Source organism: Anas platyrhynchos, chromosome 3 (assembly GCF_047663525.1).
Source record: "Anas platyrhynchos isolate ZD024472 breed Pekin duck chromosome 3, IASCAAS_PekinDuck_T2T, whole genome shotgun sequence".
Lineage (NCBI taxonomy): Eukaryota > Metazoa > Chordata > Aves > Anseriformes > Anatidae > Anas > Anas platyrhynchos.
In genome coordinates this window covers 114,917,888-114,937,708 of record NC_092589.1, presented here as the reverse complement: position 1 = coordinate 114,937,708, position 19,821 = coordinate 114,917,888, and the positions used below count along the sequence as shown (strand labels likewise).

Genomic DNA, 19,821 nt, shown 5'->3' with positions numbered 1-19,821 from the left:
TGAGAAATTTCCCACACTTCCTCACCAATGACCTCAACCCTGGCTTAGGCTTGGGCAATAATTAAAGCTGTGCCGGTCTTTCCCTGAGCACAGGCTGGCAAGGATGTCAAACTGCAGCAAACCATGGCCAGGGTATTTGGTGAAGTGTGTGGCAGCAAAAGTTCAGATGCTGATTTAATGTAGTATGCTAGGTCAGGTTCACGTTGTGGTCCAGAGGTTAGAGGGAAGCGTGCTGCTCATTTTGCCTATAACCTTACTCATTATTTAAGCAGCTACTGGCTGGGAGGTTGGAACACAGGCGAGGAAAGAAAAGAGGGTGGATAAAAATAGAAAGAAGAGCTCTTCTTTTTTTCACCTATTTGCATAAAACCCATTGCAGTGGGTTTTATTTGATAATTTTCCTTTACAGAGAGGTAAATTGTGGGACACATTATTTTTCTTTTTTTTGATGAAGAGAAGGGTGCACCTGAAATTATGGCATATGGTTATAAAATAGCTGTTCCAACACACTGCCACCTACACCAACATTAAAAAAAAAAGTGAACTCTCACTAGAGCAAAATTTATCAGAAACAGCACCTGCATAAGATAATTATGCAGAAAATACATACAAAGTGGAAGGCCAGGCCAGGAAATCTTTTCAGTGTTTAGCTCAGCCAAGAGGAAAGGATTTGCTTCCTACTAGGTAAGTGTGGGTTCAAATGCATTGCTCGATTGCAGGAAACTCCTGACATAATGATAGAGCCTGAAAATGAAAGTAATATCTATGGACTTGCTTTAATACTTGGTATTTATGCACTGGAAGTAGGTGTGGAAATTTTGGGAATGAATGCATATTTAATTTTGCTAGGGCGAACATACACACAGCTACTGAAGTCAGAAACGCTTCTGTATGCATTGAATGGATAATGAATGCTATTAGTAGAAGATGCTCTTTAATGAGCAAGATGAGGGATTTGCCACTTTTCTTCAAAGATAATATTCCTAATAACATCAGACCCACTGCTTTGGTCTGTAATTGATGGAATACAACACTACTTCTACTCAAGTTAAAAAACAACAAACAACACCTTTCAAAGTTATGAGAAGCTATAAGCAAAATTCCACTGATCCTTTAAGGATATATTTCCACTGAAACTAAGCTATAGCTTTTCAGACTAGTAGGGACTACTTCATCCTGTGCCTGGTCTTCTGTAAAATTTATGTCAAAGGAATTCACTTTACTGCTCCAACACTCTCTCGTACTTTGTGTTTGGCCAAATGTCATCCTACACAAAATCATTTAGTCTTCCTTTGAAGATAGATCTGCTGCTTTTGTTGAATACAGTGTTCAGGAGAATAAATATGGATTCGCTAAACACCCTGATGTACATCTTAAGCGAGTATCATGTAGCATAGCTTAATGGATGATGTGTTTCACTGAGACACGGGAAATGTGAATTCTGTTTGTGATTGTCTCTTTGTTCGCATGGGCTGTGGAAGCCTGAACCTCTACAACTGACAGGGTGTGAGAGAAATGGGAGGCACCCAAATGCACGATCTGTGCACTGTGAGGTGCACCCCAAATTATCTTTTTATATCTAATTCCCGACATTAAATGTCATTTCACAAAACATCCAAGGCTCATCGACTGACTGAATCTTAAATATGACTGAATTTATCATCAGGATAACAAAAGGTGGACAGAGTGCTTTAAAGAATTATTTGTAAAGATTGCAGTCCTACTGATTAGATTGAAGATAATTGGAGGGAGGTATTGAAATGTGGATAGCCTCTGAAGACAAGGCTAAAGGTGGATAAAAGTGTTCTCTGGTGGGTACCACTCAGGAGGGAGTCAAGTAGTGAAATAATGACCAGAATCAGAAAACTGTAATACGTCCTTAGGTAAATTAACTTCTGTTTCTGCATCTCAGGTTTTAAATTAGAAAAATAAGGATAATATTACTGTGTTTCCCTGTAAAGTTTTCTGAGATTATTAGAAAAGGGCAGTACAGTATATGCATTGTGTGGTATATTGTGTTTATTTACAACCTGAAATTTGTCCTGCAGTGGGGAGCCTCAAGCTCATCATCCTCACCACCGATTTCACTTCAAGTGTCTGTAAAAAGCAGGAACAGTCTTCGTTGCTGCCTCCTCATGAGATAGATGTCCTCTTTCATTCGTTAGCTGATATATCATGGTTTATTACATCTGTAAGATATAAAGGCAAATATATCTAAAGAGAATCTTAAAAAAAGCCAACAATGTTAAGTTTATTAACAATGGTAACTCTGGACTATATATCACTGTTTACATGAGGCCATTAAAATGGCCCTGATTCTGGAGTCATTCTGTAAAATCTTGTGTTAGGCCTTTAGGATTTAGTTTACAGCGTTCTAAGAAGGCAAATCTTAACTAGATGAAATTATAAAGTTAACTGTGAGGTATGAGCTCAACCACTCTGCGTTTTATTATTAGCTGCAGTACGTGGCTGAGTACACAGAGCAGAGATACTCACATCTGTAATGAATAACTATTTTTTTCTACACGAAGCTCAAACATATATTAGCACAGCCTATTTATCTGAATGAACCAAAGCTGCAAATAATTAAGGAATCTACTCTGGGAATACTTACACCATCATAGAAGCTGATTTTCATTCAAGATGTATCAAAAGAAACCCCAGCAACCTCGCTCAACTCATTTTACACACAAATGCCATTCATCAGCCTAGATTACTTGCTGCAAACGGCCCCATTATTTTTATGTGCTTATTCATCCTTACTGAAGGAGTTAGCAAATTTCATCTTGTCCTATGTCTTGTTTGGTGCACAGGGGGGCTGCTGGTGAGAAGACTTTATTTCTTTTACTCCATATTAGCAGTGCTGTTGTGTGCTTACCTCGTGATTGATAGGCACTGGGGAGCTGGTTGCAGCCGAATTTCTGAGCCGAGGGTTGCAGTGGCTCAGCGATCTGGTGAGGTTTGTTGTCTCCACCTGTGTTCTCTGTCTCTTGCAGAAGAGGCCTCAAGGACTGGGTTTCTGCACTTCTGCTTTGATGACACAATATTTTTTATACCAATTGTAATTTTGGTTTAGCAGAAGATAGGAAACCATAATCCAAATGGGAGGGAGGGTGACTGTTGTGCTGGAACCTATATAAACAGAAGAAAATAAATTCTTTTGTCAAAAAACATCTGTAAGAATATATGAAATTCAGATGAGAAAGGAGAAGTTCAACCTCTGGACACATCTAATTCAATCCACTCAACGGGGCACAGTCACCAGCACTACTAGATCTGGTCATCCATGGCCTTGTCAAGCTCCACGAAGCTGGAGGTTTTGGAAGCTCCAAGAATTTGGAAGCTCTTGCTTACCTGCTGCAGTGCTGAGCTATCTTCCCTGTGAGCAAGGCTTTCATAACGTCCTACCCAATCACTCCAAACTGTATTTTCTGTCTGTTGCCCCTCATTGTATCATCTGAAACTACCAACAAGAGTTTGGATACACCATCTTTCTAATTGCTCCTCAAGTAACTGTGGGCAGCAGCCTATAGTTATTTGCTCCCTTTAGCTTCCCAATGTTTATGTAATTTATTTGAATATTAATGCCAGCAGACTTTTGGTTTCATCTACAATTCATCCAGGGCTGAGATGCCCAGTGCTGATGACTGGAGTGCAATAAAATCTTTGAGTTTTACTTCTGTTAAGTACACATAATTTGTTTCCATATCCCTCATTGGAGTTGTCTTACCTTTGGTCCCATGGTGAAAATCTCAGTTCTTCCATATGCTCAGAGAAAATATTTGCCCATTTTGGAGCCATGTTTAGATTTTCCATCTCTATTTCATTCTGCACAGAGTATCTACTTTCTTTCTTCATTCTGTTTTATGTCTGAAGACTCTTTTGCTTTGCTTTTTAATTTGACTTGCAAAGTTAATTAAGCTTAACTTTTGGCAGTTCTTTATTCCTATAGTTGTTGACCTCTAATAGTATGGTTTTACTGCATGCTGCAGATCCTGTTCCTCCACAGAAAGCCAGTGTTTGAAAAGTGATTTCTTGTGAATGTAAGGATTTACTTTTATAATATTCTAGGTCCAGGTTCTACACAGAAAACTAGTGACTGTGCTGACATTGTTTATGCTAGTGTCTCTTAGTTTTATATTAAAATGACTGATACTATTTGTAAAGCTTTATGGAGGTTTGCAGGTTTTTAGTTTAAATGTTTAGTTGGGTTTTGGTTTAAATGTCACTGAGAGTTATGATTATATATGATATAAGGCTGGTGCACTTACTCTAAATTAGAAAAGAAATATATTGGGCACAGTTTTTATGGTTGCATGTCTGCTAAATCACCTCTGCATTTCAGAGCTCTAGGCATTGGGAAATATTTATAGTTTTTGCTTAGGAGTTTATACCAGATTAGATATGAAAAACTCTTAAGTTAAAGCTCAGAAAAGTTTGTCGTTGTTGTTGTGCATTGTTTTGCAGATGTTTCCCATTGTGCTAGAGAAGAAAGGTTGGACTTGGTGCTTAGGGACATGGTTTAGTGGGTGACATTGGTAGTAGGGTGATGGTTGGACCAGATGATCTTGGAGGTCAATGAATCTGTGATACTGTGGTTCCAAGACTCATTAGCAGTGCAGGAAAGCTGCTAATTGGCTAGCTTGACATGAGCCAGCAGTGTGTGCTTGCAGCCCAGATGGCCAACTGTGTCCTGGCCTACACCACCTGAGGTGTGTCCAGCAGGTGGAGGGAGGGGATTGTCCCCCTCTGCTCTGCTCTTGTGAGGCCCCACTTGGAGCACTGCGTCCAGGTCTGGGGGCCCCAGCACAAGAAGGATGTGGAGCTGTTAGAGCAGGTCCAGAGAAGGGCCACAAAAATGATCAAGGGGCTGTGAAGACAGGCTGAGGGAGCGGGCGATGGGGAGAGGTTCAAGATCAGGTTAGACAAGGCCTTCGGCATCCTGATATGGTGGGAAATGTCCCTGCCCATGGCAGAGGGGTTGGCACTGGATGGTCTTTAAGGTCCCTTTCAACCTAAACCATTCTATGATTCTGTGAAGACGTTTAGAAGTAGGCCACAGACTAAATGCAGTACTCAGAGGAGACCATAGAAATCTTTGATCTAGAAAATGTTTGCAAACAGTATTTTCAATAGTTTACTTTAGCCCTGTCGAAACCTCTCTGGATCTTTCCTCAAAATCATCATGGCTTATGCTCACCCCCTTCATGTTACTCATCCTTCAGCCTTGAGAGGTCAGTCCAGTCTCTAGGGGCCTATGAAATGAGTCTCCTTTGCCTCCAGGGTAGCTTCTTCAAATAATTGCTTTCTCTCATATTCCTGTAGGCTTAGGAGGAGCTTTCCTGAACAACTTCAAAGATATTTTCCATTGTTCTTCAAATATCTCGTTATCCATAAAGTGCAACCATATTTTTAGAATATTTTAGTTTTGAGAAGAAAAGAGTATTTCCATGAAAGGTCATTTCAGAGCAGCTCCATGCAAATCATAACTTTAAATTATATAAATGATCATATCTCAGTGTGGACTCTGTACCAATTGCCAAGTTATCTGTTCCAACATTTTAGAATTCAGCTTATCATTTTATTATAGTTTAAAGACCTCCCATTTTTTTATTGCCAAAAACATACTTAAGAAATAAAATGCTTTAACTTCTCCAACAGTTGCATTTAATTTGAAGGATCTAGTAAACATTACTGAAGCACAGCTAAGGGAAATCCCTTATGGCTAATAAAATATCGGTAATAAGAGCAGATAAATTTTGGAGTTTTCATAATAGATTATCTAAAAATCTCCAATGCAAAATGTAAAACAAAGTAGGCCCAGAAGCTACTGTATAGTTTTTAAGCTATCTTCGGATTCTAGGGAGAATCTGAATAAATGTAATGATTTTCAAACTATTGATGTTCTGGCAGAAACGTTGCTACTTCTTTATCCTATTGTTACCAGTATTGCTGTTAAGAGTTTCAGAGTGCATTTGGTAGGTTTTTGTACATTAGCTAGAAGATCTTCTTACCTCCCAGTAGTTCAATTTTAACCATTTGGACAGTTTCAATCCATTCAAACTGTCTTTTAGCAGGAGGAAGTGTAGTAATTTATTCTTACAGGGATGTTGTGACTCCAACACTCCCTTCTCTTCCTGTTGCTTGATCCAATGTAATTAAATAATAGATTTCATTTCATAACTTTGCAGTAGCAATAAAGAGGAAATTATGTTCAGAAAGCATGTTTATTTTTTTTCCCCAGCCTTTTCATGGCTTAAAAGTGATTCCTTCTCTTGGTGCAAAAGTAATGTGAAACAGCCTTTTCAAACTTATGTCCTTGGGAGATGAATGTTAATTAAAGAATGAACATTAAATAAGAGTTAGGAAATCAGTGCCATTTTTCAGACACAAATATCTGTTGTTCAGATTCTACATTTGTGCTGCTTTGTGTTGCTTGCTTTTCTTTCCCTGAGCAACAGCTCTCTTCTTTTTTCTTTCTTTCATCTTCCCAAGAGAAATATCTGTTGTGTTCATGTTATCATCTGTACAACTTGGATTTTTGAAGCTTAGAGAATTACAATTCATATAAGTAAAAATAGTAATAATAATAATAAAAAAAGGGAAAATACAGCAAAACAACAAAACAGAACTACAGAAGGAACTTCCTTACCTCTTATTTTTTTACATGAAAATAGATATGCCTTGGACTGCACCTATTGTTTTTATGAATTTCTCTCTATTTTTTTCTTTATCTTGGATTAAATTATTGGGAGAAAGATGCTCTAGATTTAGGATTTCAATGTTATTTTGAAATGACCTGGAGGGAGATTTATTGAAATGAAAAAGGAAAAAAAAAATCTTAGAACTTGCTCTTTCTCTTAAATATTTTATTATACTTCTGATTATACTGTGTCCCCATTGGCAAATGTTTTTCCCTAAAATTGAAGAAGAGGCTAAGACTTTATCTAGTGCCATAATGTGTACTCCAAATATATTTTGCAGTTGGAAAAGCATTAACGTTAAATTATCTTTTTTTTTTTCTCTATTATTGTTTTCCCTTTCTTTTGATATTTTGGGCACATCATGCATGATATACATTTGTACGTCTGTCAGAATTCTGCAGGCACTTTAACTTACCTTAGGCCTAGTAAGACTTGTCCAAAACACTCAAAATCCTGTAAACCAGCAGCCATCACCATGCATTATGTTTCTCACTGCTTATCAGAGCAGTCCTGTAACATTCTGTTGCAGTCACCACTCAAGCTAATATGCTTTTATTTGGTGGACACATTCATTTGATCAGATGTGAATAAAAATAAGGAGAAAGACCAATATGAATAATTTCAGGTAAAATCTTTTCACCTACAGTCTGCTACCAATAACACAGTTTTTCCAAGTAAGAATGTAACAGCATGTCTCTTTAGGGCTGTGAAAAATTTTAGAGTTTTCTAATAGGAAAAGTTGCCATTTTGCATTTTTTATTGAACCTGAATCCCTTTTTTCCCCCTTCTGTCTGCTAGTCTAGATTTTCCAAACAGTGTCTTACTTATGTGCTTTATGGGATTAATTTTTTAAAGTATGTATTTGTCCTTCATTTCGAGGTGTTTGAAGAGATTTTTTTTTTTTCTGACTTTGCTATCGGTTTTGCCAAAGGATCAAGGTCTTGTCATCTCTATATTCAGAGCAGTGATGGGTGCCTAGCTCTTCATAGACTTACTTGCTTTGCAGTTCTTTCATTAGCCTGAGGCTTGTTCTAAGAACACTTTATCTCTGTGCCTGGAATAGGTAAATATATGTCTTATTTTCCCCACGACAAACTGTGAAGCCTGATTCCAATTTGCTGTCATGTGGAAAGGAAGAGTATTTATTTAGTGTCCTGGTGAAACTAATATAAGTCAATGATTATTTTCCTGTGTGAGCAACGTAAGGATGCAATATTTAAACAAATGTTAATCTGCAGCAATGGGAGAAAGAAACCTGTTTATATTAGATGGTCTCTCAATCAACGGGGAACAGTCATTTTCTGCTTGCAGCATTGGAAACTGCATAACAATAATCCTGAATGGTGGTTTGTTTTGGAATTTGAAACCAAAGGACAGGAAGCTGTGGGTATAATGTAAACCTCTGCTGGTTTGCATACTACAGGAGTATTGGAGAAAGAAAAGGAATAGAAATAATTGGTACAGAGGAAATAAGTCTGAGTTGATACACTAAATATCAGAAAACTAATAATTTCTCCAGTTCTTAAGGGTAAATTCTAATTGTTGGTTTGTTTGTTTTCCCCAAAGGAACAGCAAATGCATTTATTGCTAAAAAGACTACACATTCTTATTTTTCAAAAATAATATTTTATAGCAAAAAGGCATTGGAAGATGTAGCTTAAATTGAATTAATACTTAAAATTGAGATTCGCGACTTAGTATAGCTATAGAGATACTTCTATAAAAATTAAACAACTAGTTGTGAAAGTTTGAATCCAAATGTAGTAAGTTTTATTGCAATTTCCTCAGAAGGACCAGTATTTATTTAGTTTTCATATAGGCAAGTTTGATTCACAGTTGTTTCTCAGCAATGCCTCTGGTTCTGCAGAAGACTATACCATCGTTTTCCTTGGATGGTATTTTTCAAGCCGATTTTTTTCTTTCCTATAATTAAAAACAATCAACCAACCAGCCAACCAAAAAAACACACTAGATTAATGGTTTTGAAGTCTGTTTTCTTGTCTGCTGTTATCAACAACAGTGAGAGAGCATCAGCAGTGGTCATCTCCAGTAGGATACCAAGTTTTGAATTAGCAAAGCCTATGTAGCTGCTGAATAATTTGACCATATTAAAATTGTATTCAATGAGTCTAAATGCTTTTCTGCATTTAGAAACTTTATAGTTTTAATGCTGTTTGTATCATTTCACTTAGTTTGGTCAGTACAGCCTACTATAAAAATCAAGTGTGCAATAGAGCTTCTATTGTTTCGTGGAGGGTAGAAAAATTATAAATATAAAATCCTGGCCCAACATGTTGATTTTGGAGTCAGCATTGAAAGAAAGAAAAATAGGAAAAAGTCATGCCTGAAGCTTAAGTTGAAATGTAGTTATTGTTCATAAATGCATTAAATTATTTCCCTGTGTGATAGAAAATGCAACAGCAAGATCTAATTTGAGGAGATGAGCTTACACTATTTATGAAGCAGAGATTTTTTTTTTTTTTTAAAAAAAAGAAGACTGCTTTAAAGATTATCTTTTTCAAATAGCAGTATTAATTTCACCATTTACTTGGAAATTTCATTTCTGTATTCAATCTACTTAATATTAGTCTTATAATCATACAGTCTTTAATAGATTCAAATCTTCACTTTCTGTAGCAGGGCCTAGGCTATTGGACTTTAAAAATAAGTTATCATTCCTCTAATAATTGTACCTGTTTATCTTTTAAACAAAAATGGTTCAGAGTATCAACAAACGGTGAAACAAAGGTGATCTCCTGCAGCACAGTGTGTTTTCCTGTCTGCTCCATTCCATGGGCAGAGGCTGGACAGATTTCTAAAAGCTGCGTACATTTTTCTTGTCTCTGTCTTTTATTTTTATGTACTTAGAAGGATCATGTTTGATACATGGAGAACATCAGCACAAACAACAAGGTATGAAAACAAGGCCCAACCGTAAATAAATAAATAAGCAAACCCACACAAAAACAAAAACAACGAAAAAAAACTCCAACTTTTTATATAACAAAACGTAAGCATGTGGATTGTCAGTAGAATGAAGACAGATTGTAATGTCCAAATTATACTAGATGATTAATTTGAACAAATGGGAAGAACAACAAAATGCCTTTTCTTCATCATGCTGCTTTTTAGAAGTTTCTGATAGCAGCAGTGTGGCTAAGAGGTCCAGTTCACAAATTCAATCTGAAGGCAACTGAGTAAAGGGCTGTTTTCTCCCATGAATGTTAGACTGCCTGACTTTAGGTTTATACCTTTCGTTACCTTTAATGTCAAATCGGCCATTGTGTATTGGACCTGTAGACAATAGGTCCAACCTGCTTGTTGCTGGAGATCCTTTGGGGATCTTTTGGCATTTCCAGCTCCCAGCTCTTTGGGCTGCCCGAACGCTGCGAGCCAAAAGCCATCGCCACCTGCTAGAAGGCAAGACGAGGCAGTTGAGCGTGCTTCAGATATTAAACAATAAACTGATTTTGAATGAACGAACATAACAGATGGCACACTTGAAAGCAAGTTCTCTGAATTTCAGGGAGTGAATGGTCATGGGATATGAACTAACATTTTCTTACCCTCATGATCCATATATACCAAAATACACTGTGCACTAAGTAAGACAATGGGATTTTTTGAAAATTTTGAGGCTGAAGCCTCAAAATGGGATGCAAAGGTAAATCTGCTTCAGGTCACTCATTGTCACCTGGTGATGCATTAAATGCTCTTCAGTAAAATATACCTAGACCTGAAAACATACCTAAGGATGACAGAATTGATAGTCTTTTCATGTGCAGGTGATGGTTTTATGCTTTAGACAGCTTGAGGTGATTTAGTCATGCTGTTTAACCCTTGAATGGTGATCCTAAATCATTGCCTTGTAGAGTGCTCTAATAGACTCCGTAACGTGATTAGCCTCTCAGGATGCGTGAAGTGCAGAAAGCTTGTCCCTACACTGACCTTGAGGAACAGAGTTTGTGTTTTTCCTGCGTATGTCAGGATTAGAGGGTCAGGTGTCAGAGCCAGATGTATGTGAGATGTTATAGGGAAATATTTAAGTGAAAAAAATTAATCATATGTTTAATTACTTTCAGAGAAGTATTGGGACATTTGGCTTAGAATACATTTACAGCACTATACCTAAACTCAGAATTTCTATTGGTATGTTTATAGTTGCATACTTTTGATATAGAAAAGATTGGGGAAAAAAAAAAAAGGCTTTTAAATGCACATTTAATAACAAAACAACCTTCCTGCCTCAGAGAAATTTTCAGCCAGGTGAACTATGTTCTAATTTTCCTCTATAATAAAAACAAAATCATAGCTCTTGAAGCATTATTCTTGGCTCTCAGCAGCTTGAAGGCATGCAAACATTACCATTTCGTCTCCATTCTACAAATTAACTGGAAGGATTATGTCACAATGTAGCGTGTTTGTTTTCCAGCTTTTTGTCTGTTTGTCCATCAAGACGTTTTTGTAGAAGTATCAGTGATTGTTGACTTTGGAGGTAGGGGAAGAAAAAATAATTAGGAGAAAAAGCAGACAGCGCCATTGAAGTAACTGTGCTTCTGTCATAGGAGAATGAATGCTCCTTTCAACAAATCTATAATTTGCAAAAGTTGCAAAAAGAAAATAGCCGTAAGGTGACTGTTAACATACTTCAGTTCATCCTGCCAAGAAAGTTAACTTCATAAAGTCATTAAACCAGTGATTACATTTTAAAATATTATTCCCCAGCCATTTCTTCTTAGACTTTAAAATATAGTTACTGTATATACTACTTTCTTTGTAATGTGAAAAATTGTAAAATACACTTATTTTTCATAAACTCCTAATTATTAACAGAGCTATTTGTGCTCCTATAGTGAAAGTCATTTCAACACTTCCGTTATTTAAACTTCATTTTTAGGGGTTCATAATTTGGCTGTAATAAAAAATAAATTCAGACTCCGGGGTCTGAAATATTGTTTGCTGGTACTGGGAAGTTTAGCCTGCTTTTCTTTAAGAATCTAAGAGATTTGGATTGCTTACTCTTCTTTAAGATAATCCAAAATAAGGTATTTTCTGGACTAAATAACGTTAGTCATTACAAAATTTAGGAAAAGCCACAGAGTGTGGTGGAACTGCTGCTGCCCTGTATTCTGGGACTGGTGCTCAATAGAACCGAGGCTCAAAAAAGGAGACTTGTGGGACCTTCTTGCCATGTCTCCACTGTTGCTGTTCCAGAAGGGTAGCTGTAACAGCATGTGGGGAAAGTTCCCTCAGCCCTGAGAGAATCGTTTGGAGTCCCTGGCAGTAGACCTACTGCTCTTGAAGAAGGAGCCCGCAGTGCTTCCACTGCAGCCACAAGCCAAAGACCTATGGACGTCAAGGTCGCGTAGCTGAAAATTGCTTTCCTGTGATGCTGAACGCTCAAGTGCTCCGAAGTGGATCATTTCTTTGGTGCAGCTTCCTCAAGTCCCCCTTCATCACATAACACAGCCGCGGTAATGACTCAATGAGGCCTTCAGCTCCGGAAATTAAGGAATCGGGGCTTATTGCATATTAATGGCAACTCCGGGACAGTCAAATAAGACAGTTTGTTATAATACTAATTATAGCCAAGCACTCATGTTGTGGTTTGAATGAGTCAATTATGTGTGTGTTAAAACTATAAATACATCTTCCCCCCAACCTAGACTGTGTGGTACGTAATTTTTTTTTAATTGCCTGGATACATATTTACCTGAGCGTATCCTGGTTTCCCAGATAAATATGTGTACCAATGCAGAACTCATTATGGTCTGTTTGGATAAATAATCCATATTTTATAACTGTACAGGAAGTAATTATTTTCCTATTTTGCTTTCTTTAAGCCAAAGAAATTAAATGCTGTGGGTTCATTACTTAAAATAAAATAGATGCAAAAGTCGAGGTAATGTGAGAATAAAGTTTTCATTGTTTTGGTAGAAACTGAGAATATTATTCCAGATTTTGATCTTGTGTTTAGCCCAGAATAACTCCATTAAAATAAACAGTGTTATTCAGGATTTACTTAGATGCAAATGGGACGTGAATTTGGCCTCCTATCCTTAATCCCCCTTACTTCACTGGGAATTCCTGCCAGTAGCTTGCACACGATCTTTGCTTTAAATGACATTGTCAAGTATTTATCATTTGGAAAAATAAGGTATTTCAGCTGCATGGAGAAATTAACTGTTATGAATTATATAACAAGAAAATTAATGTCTTGTAATATGGTCGTATATAGAATTATAGACTTGCAGAATGGTTTGGGTTGGAAGGGACCTTAAAGGCCATCCAGTCCCAACCCCTGCCATGGCAGGGACACCTCCCACCAACCCAGGCTGCCCCCAGCCCCATTCAGCCTGGACTTGGGCACTGCCAGGGATGGGGCACCCACAGCTCCTTGAGGCAGCCTCAAGGGGAACTCACCACCCTCCTTCCTTATATCCAATCTAAACCTCCCCTCTTTCAGTTTAAACCATTAGTTTAAAGCCCCATGCACTAGGAAAGTAGAACATACTTTGATGGCGGCTATTTCTGCCATTGTTTTATCTGGTATTGGGAAGAGTTGTGTTGTGTTATCACTATGCCAAGGTCAGTTTTTGTAATTCTTTTAAGCTTAGTGGAACCAAAGTCAGCCTTGGCATAAATCCATTAACTGCAATAGATTTACACCAGAGATGAATATTGTCTCATTCTTGGAAAATTTATTTTTATCCAACTCTTTATATTTTATGTTAGAAATCTAAGTAGCCTGTGTACCCTCAAACTAATCAGAATAAGAAACAGTTTTGCTTATGCCAAAAAATAGAACTATCATTTTTCACATTCTTACATTTTTCAAGTGAGTTTCAAGTAAGATTATATTACTGTGACTTCTGAATTCCTGAAATCTCTCTGGTCTTTGTGACTGCAAGGGCCAACAGTGTTTCAAGGGGAAAATCTGAAACTCTTCCTGCAGTATGTTTTGTGTTGTGCATACTAGATACAGTTCACATTTTGTATGCATATGATTAGTGTGGAAAAAAATTAATGTAGTCCAGTATTATGATTTATGGACTGAATCTTTTGCCCACTGAACACTTGCCAAAAAGAAAATCTTTCCCCCCCTCTCCTCCTTTTGGATATTAGAAACAGCTACTGTTTTTGTTGATCTTTTTAACTTCTGAATAGGCCTATTTCAAGCCATAGCAGCATGGGAGCTCAGATTAATAATATACTTATTCAGCCAGTGATACTGAGTGAAACCATTGCTAGTGTGAGTACGAGGGGTAGGATTTCTTTAAATTATTTTCAGGTGCATTCATACATTTCTGAAAGAAGACTATAGAGATATTTGAAAATAAATGAATTTTCTGTTTACTGTTCATGTTACAGGTGTGTATGAGTTTTAATATCAAGAATTTAAGATGTCTCTTTTTGATAGCTTTTGTACCGGGATCACAGTCATTCCATCCATCAGATGGTTAACAGGGACAAGAGCAAAGAAATGACCAATTCCAACCTTTTGCACAATGTTTTTAAACCTAGAGGCAAAGGTGAATTCCATGGTGTGAGGCATGCTTTCTAGAGCGCCTACTCTACAGCACCATCTTGAGTTAGCACCAAAGGATAGGGAAGGAGCAAATCCCATTGACTTCTCTTCCAATTTGGGTTTGACCTCCTTAGCCCAGCACTTTGATAAGCATCACCTTGTGCAAGTTTGGTTTCTAGTCTTGGGTTGCGCTGATGTGGTATGTTTGTGTGTAAGTGAGCCCACCTTCCTCTAAGTCACCAGCCCTGCACCTACTGAAAGCTGAGTCCAAGGCTGATGCTTATCAAAGTCCCCTCCAAAGAGATTTTTGCCCTTTATTTTTAACAATTTGAGCGGTTTGGGGCCTTCAGAATCATTGCCATTCTGACCGTCACGATAGAGGTGAGGACACTTCTTTGCTTCACACTCGTTTTGCTGCCACTCATAAAATTTGGGGGCATTCATTGTTCAATCCCATTATAAATTTACCTTTTTCATATCTGAATGGCTGGATCTGCTCAATAGGTGTTTTTTCAATTATTTTAATAGAGTCAGTGGTTCCTATCAATTCATTTTCTTTCTCTCAAATGAAATAAGAGTATGTCTAAAAACGTCTTCATGTGGGTATGGTTTGTACTAATGATAAGTCAAGTGAGATAGAGTTTCTTTCCAAAAATACTTAGGTAAGCTGTTTAAAATTAGTATTTGTTATTCTAAAAAATTGTGAGAGGGATCAGCCATCCTTCAACAGTTGCAGATAAAGTGCTATGGCAAGAATTTGGCATTTTTACATTGCCTGAGAGAATTATATGTTCATTTTCTGGGCTAATGTGGTTCAAGGAAGAAAAAAAAAAAAAAAAGTAATGCAGTGCTTTTCAAAAGTGATCATTTTAAATATAAACAAAAAAAGCTTTTGCTTGAGATTTGTCAAAAGTCTTTCAGTCTTTTCGTAAAATTGTTATTCCATTTCCCACTAACAAGAGCAGAGTGAGTGACACCTTTGAGAGTCCCAGCTTGTGTTTAAGTGCATAGCTTTATTTTGCTATGTACAGCCGTGCAAAAATATTATCTGAACTTATTTTAAAAACCTAGTGATTTTTTTTTAACACAGAAACAGCCATCCTAATTTATTCGTTTATTTTAGTTACAGCAAGCAGCTGAAGTTTCTCAGCTGAGAGGAGCTCGAGTCATCTCTGCTGAAGATCTCCTGTTCCTAATGCGCAAAGATAAGGTATAGTAATAAGACAGCATTTTCTTATTTGACATAGTAAGCTCCTTATCTTGTTTTAAAGTGTTTGCTTAACCTACATGAAAGGAATCCATGCTCATGAATAGCTTCATTAAAAAGTACAGCTGCACTGCAACTGTATTTTGTTCTACATAGTACAATAATTGCATAATAAGTTAATTAATTCTCTTTTTTTTCCAGTAACTTCAATTACAAGTAGATTTTCTCACTAGCATTTGGAGTGGGTAATATACATTAGAACTCAAAACAATTTCTTAATAACAGTATAAAGATTGATCCTTATCTTTTATATTCCTTTTATGTCTATAAAAAACAATTACTCTAATTTCCTCCTATTTATGCAGAGTGCAGATGCAGGTGTCATGTTTGACAGTGTAACCGTTACATTTTCTTTGTCTATATTGTCAGTAAATCCTGTCTTGCTTTTTCTTTTAAATATTCTTCCTGCATCTCGCTAAAATCTCCAAATTTAGGTATGGCATGCTTTCTGTGTGAAATATGTAGAATAATTTAAAAGTAGTAATTTTCCATAAGAACATTAAAGTCATTTTTTTTCTTCAAATTTCAGAATTATTCAAATATTCTTACTAGCTGTTTTTATCAACATTATTCCTTCTTCATCTGTCTTGCCTTGTCCTCCCACCCCCTTTCTTCCCCACTTTTGTTTTTCTTTCCTTGTTTAATGGGTGAAACCAAATGACCAAAAACATATCCGAATAAATAAAATCCTAGAACATGAAAAACAGTTGTCATTACTTTATCTGACATGATCAGTAAGGGTATATTGGAAATAGCAGGTAATATGGATGTCAAAGTTCATGGAAGTATGCATTTGTAGGTTTGAATTTCCAAACAAAGCAAATATTTTGGAGTGCCCTAATGAAGCCTCAATTTCAGCTTTCTGAAAGTGAAACGCATTGCTTTCTCACAGTTGGCAAACAAGGTACCAAGGAGCTCAAAGAAACACCTTGTTGTACTTGTTATATATGGATTTTCTGCAGAATTAGGAATTATGAACATTATAAAAATATATTTACTGAGTATCACATAATATATTTGCATATTTGTGTTATAAGTTTAATCTAAATTAAAAATAAATCTTTATGATACAAACTAATATTTTTTTTTCTCATAGAAAAAGCTTAGAAGACTACTGAAGTACATGTTTTTTCGAGACTACAAATCTAAAATTGTCAAAGGCATAGAAGAAGATGACATCATTGAAGGTAGAAAAACTACTTAATTTGGGAGTGGGCTGATACTTTATAAATGCCCATTTGCATTACTTCAAAGTTCAGTTTTTCCATCTACTATCCAAATTATAAGTAACACTGCTTAATGTTTTAACTCTGTTGAAGTTAAGAAACTGGTGCTGATTAAAGGGCTAATTGATTTCAGCATGTGCAATTTAAATGTGTCAGCTGCTGTGTGCAAGGGGGAGCTGCAATTAAATGGACATTTGTTAAATAATTATCAAAAACTTTTTTCATGTTTTACACAATATACCGTAACCTGAAGTCATTTAATACAAAAGGACTTGGCCTTGGTTCTGGTATTGTTAAACATTTTATACTTCAAATCTGTCATTTAAAGACTGGGAAACACTTTTGTTTCCCATTCCATGATGAAGTCATAGTTTTATAACCAATGCATTTAAAGGCAAAGCTCTTTGAATTAAGAAAAGTATTAATTGGTATCATTGCATTTGCTGGTATAAATTTATGCCACTGAAGCGAAGTTCTATTGATTTATATTAATAGAAGCATTTAAAGTTAAAATTTATCACAGTAAATCTAAATCTTACCATATTTTTATTACAGTATCCAGCTATATCCATACAACACTTTTGTATTTAACTTATTTCCTTTCTCAGAGCCTTTTCATTTTTTTTCTCCTTACAATGAATTCCTTGTGTTTAGTTCCTCTGAGCATCCACGTTGATGTTAGGCAAACATTGTACTTCTTACTCTAACTTGGTCAATGTGTAGATAAGTTTTTGTCAACTCATTTGAGATTTAATTTGCCATTTTATTTTCACAAAACATGAAAGTATATTGTTTCATGGAAGCAATCTGGCAGTATAGCTTCCTACCTGACAGCTTTATTTGTAATGCTAAAGTTTATGTCACCAGTTAAAACAAATAAACAATTTTCCTAAATCATTTAGATGCTCATGAAATGCTTCTAAAAACATTTCATCTGGGAATTAAAGATTGCAATTTCTAGCAGGCTTTGGCAACTGAAGCCATCAATTTTGTCATGTGAATCTAGTGTCTTTATAGCTGTTACCTTGTTTAGAACAACAGAGATCAATCACCTTGCCCAGGGTTCTCTAGGCTTTACTGTTGAGCAATGGTCCATCATCTGTGGAGCTGTATCTTAATGCTTGTGTTATGATTTGCTTTAAGTTGTAGGTAATTAGTGTATTTTGGTGTTTTGTGTGCTTATGAGAAATCATGTTTCCTCCATACATTACATTATATGAGTTTTTATGCAACCAAAGAATAGTGGTTTCTTCTGCAGCACTGTGGGTTCTTCAGTGCAAAATAACAATACATGAGCTAGGTTTTCCTAGATCACTAAAAACATTAGGTTGTACTAGGAAACATTGAAGAGGAGTTTTTACTACAGTGCTCCTGGACTACAGCAGTGACTTCATCTTGGTCAGGTAGCACAGGGTATATGGGGAGGACAGTAAGAACAGGCCTTTTCTGTATAGTGCATCTAATTCTAAAAAATGTCCCTTCTAGGGGACGTTTTGCAGTAGCCAAATAACTTAGGTTTGTTGTTCTTTGTTTATCTTTGTTCAGACAAATTCAACAGCAACAACACAAACAAACGGCAGAAGCTTGCTCAAGACTTTCTCAACTCCATTGACCAGACAGGAGAGCTCTTAGCCATGTTTGAAGATGATGAGATTGATGATGTTAAGCAAGAGCGGATGGAGGTAATTCTTTTGTTTTACTGATATCCATCTCCAGCAGAGAAAACTGTGAAATAGTTCATACATCATGCTGGTCTGATGTCTTTTTTGTGCTGCATATTGTATCATTGTTATGTTTTTTCCTTTTGCCCAGATGGTCTAAAGGAATCCTATTTCCATATTTTTCCTATTCCTTCAAATGTTTCCTGATATCTAAGCACACATGCTGAGAAGGAAGATTATGAAAGGGTAGTTATGGATCTTTCTGTCTGCCATGTATTTGTATTTCCTTTCTGCAGAAATCAGATTCCATTTAAAAACATTTCACATGTATCTTTCACAATTTCTTCTATTTTTCATTCTTTCTCTCATTAGAAAATTATGCCTAAATAGAAGTTGAAGATTCTTGTCATATAACACAGTTTTCGGAAAAAATGAACAAAAATGTGTTTCTGTGCAAACACACTTCAGTAAATGCTCTTATCTCCCTCTCACTTTCAAGACCTATTTTCTGATCTATGTACATATGAAAAATGATGTCTACATTACAGAATGCAGTACCATATCACACTTAAAAAGCTAACTTGGATCAAGAAGCAATATTTATTATTAGCATGGAAGTCTGCAGTAATGGTTTTGGTACCAGTTTTGCTTGGTTTCACTGAAATTTATCTATAATGTCAAAAGGCACCGCGTCATAGGAAGTTGCTGCATGGACTTTGTGATCCCTATTTAAGGAGCATCTTCTTGAACGTCGCTTACTCTGAAGTATTAGAAAGATCCAAAGCCTGTATCTAGACTAATTAATAAGTCAGCCAGGATCAGTTCTCTGGCCCTGAAGGCAGGTGACGTTGGCTGGCTTGGGTTCCTATGGTTCAATTCTCTTTCCACACAGAACAGGCTGGCCCTGTCCACAGTGAATATGGAGAATGCTTCATAGCCCTTGTTCTCACGCAGTTCCTAATAACGGCTTGTGTGGGCAACTTGTTGTCGAGGGCAAAACGGTGCAGAAAGTCTGCTTACAATTACACACTAGTGCTTGAGCCAATTTCCATAGTTTTTAGTCAGAGGTGTAGGATGCATGGCTGCTGGAAACTTTCTGTTTTTAGAGTGCTTTTTATGCCCTTTCAGCACTAGAAGTTGGGTACTTTTCTATGATGAGGTGGCTGATGCATTCCGTAATATTTGTCTATTTAATATTTGCCTATTTAGGCCACATTTCACCGTAAGGATTCATGGAAAATTCTGAGTAAGAAATAACCTGATTTTTATCCTGCTCTTTCTGGGACTTACCCAGTCATGTTTTCCTTTCCTTCTCCCCATTACGCTTACTCAAAATCTAATCAAAAATCCATTCTATCTTAGCATTTGGTTTAGGAACAAGTCTCGTTTGTCCGCAGCTGAGAATCAGTGTTGTAGAGCAGTTGTTCCCAACCAC

At 36.6% G+C, this 19,821-nt stretch overlaps 1 protein-coding gene across 2 annotated transcripts in view; it reads left to right on the top strand.

The window, feature by feature from the left end:
• SUPT3H (SPT3 homolog, SAGA and STAGA complex component) overlaps positions 1-19,821 on the top strand; it is a 278,696-nt gene that overhangs the window by 170,261 nt on the left and 88,614 nt on the right. For both annotated transcript variants that reach the window (XM_072036526.1, XM_038176225.2), the window contains exons 4-6: positions 15,356-15,442; positions 16,596-16,686; positions 18,271-18,407. In XM_072036526.1, the coding sequence (XP_071892627.1) occupies positions 15,356-15,442; positions 16,596-16,686; positions 18,271-18,407 (315 nt within the window). The remainder of the gene's footprint in view (positions 1-15,355; positions 15,443-16,595; positions 16,687-18,270; positions 18,408-19,821) is intronic.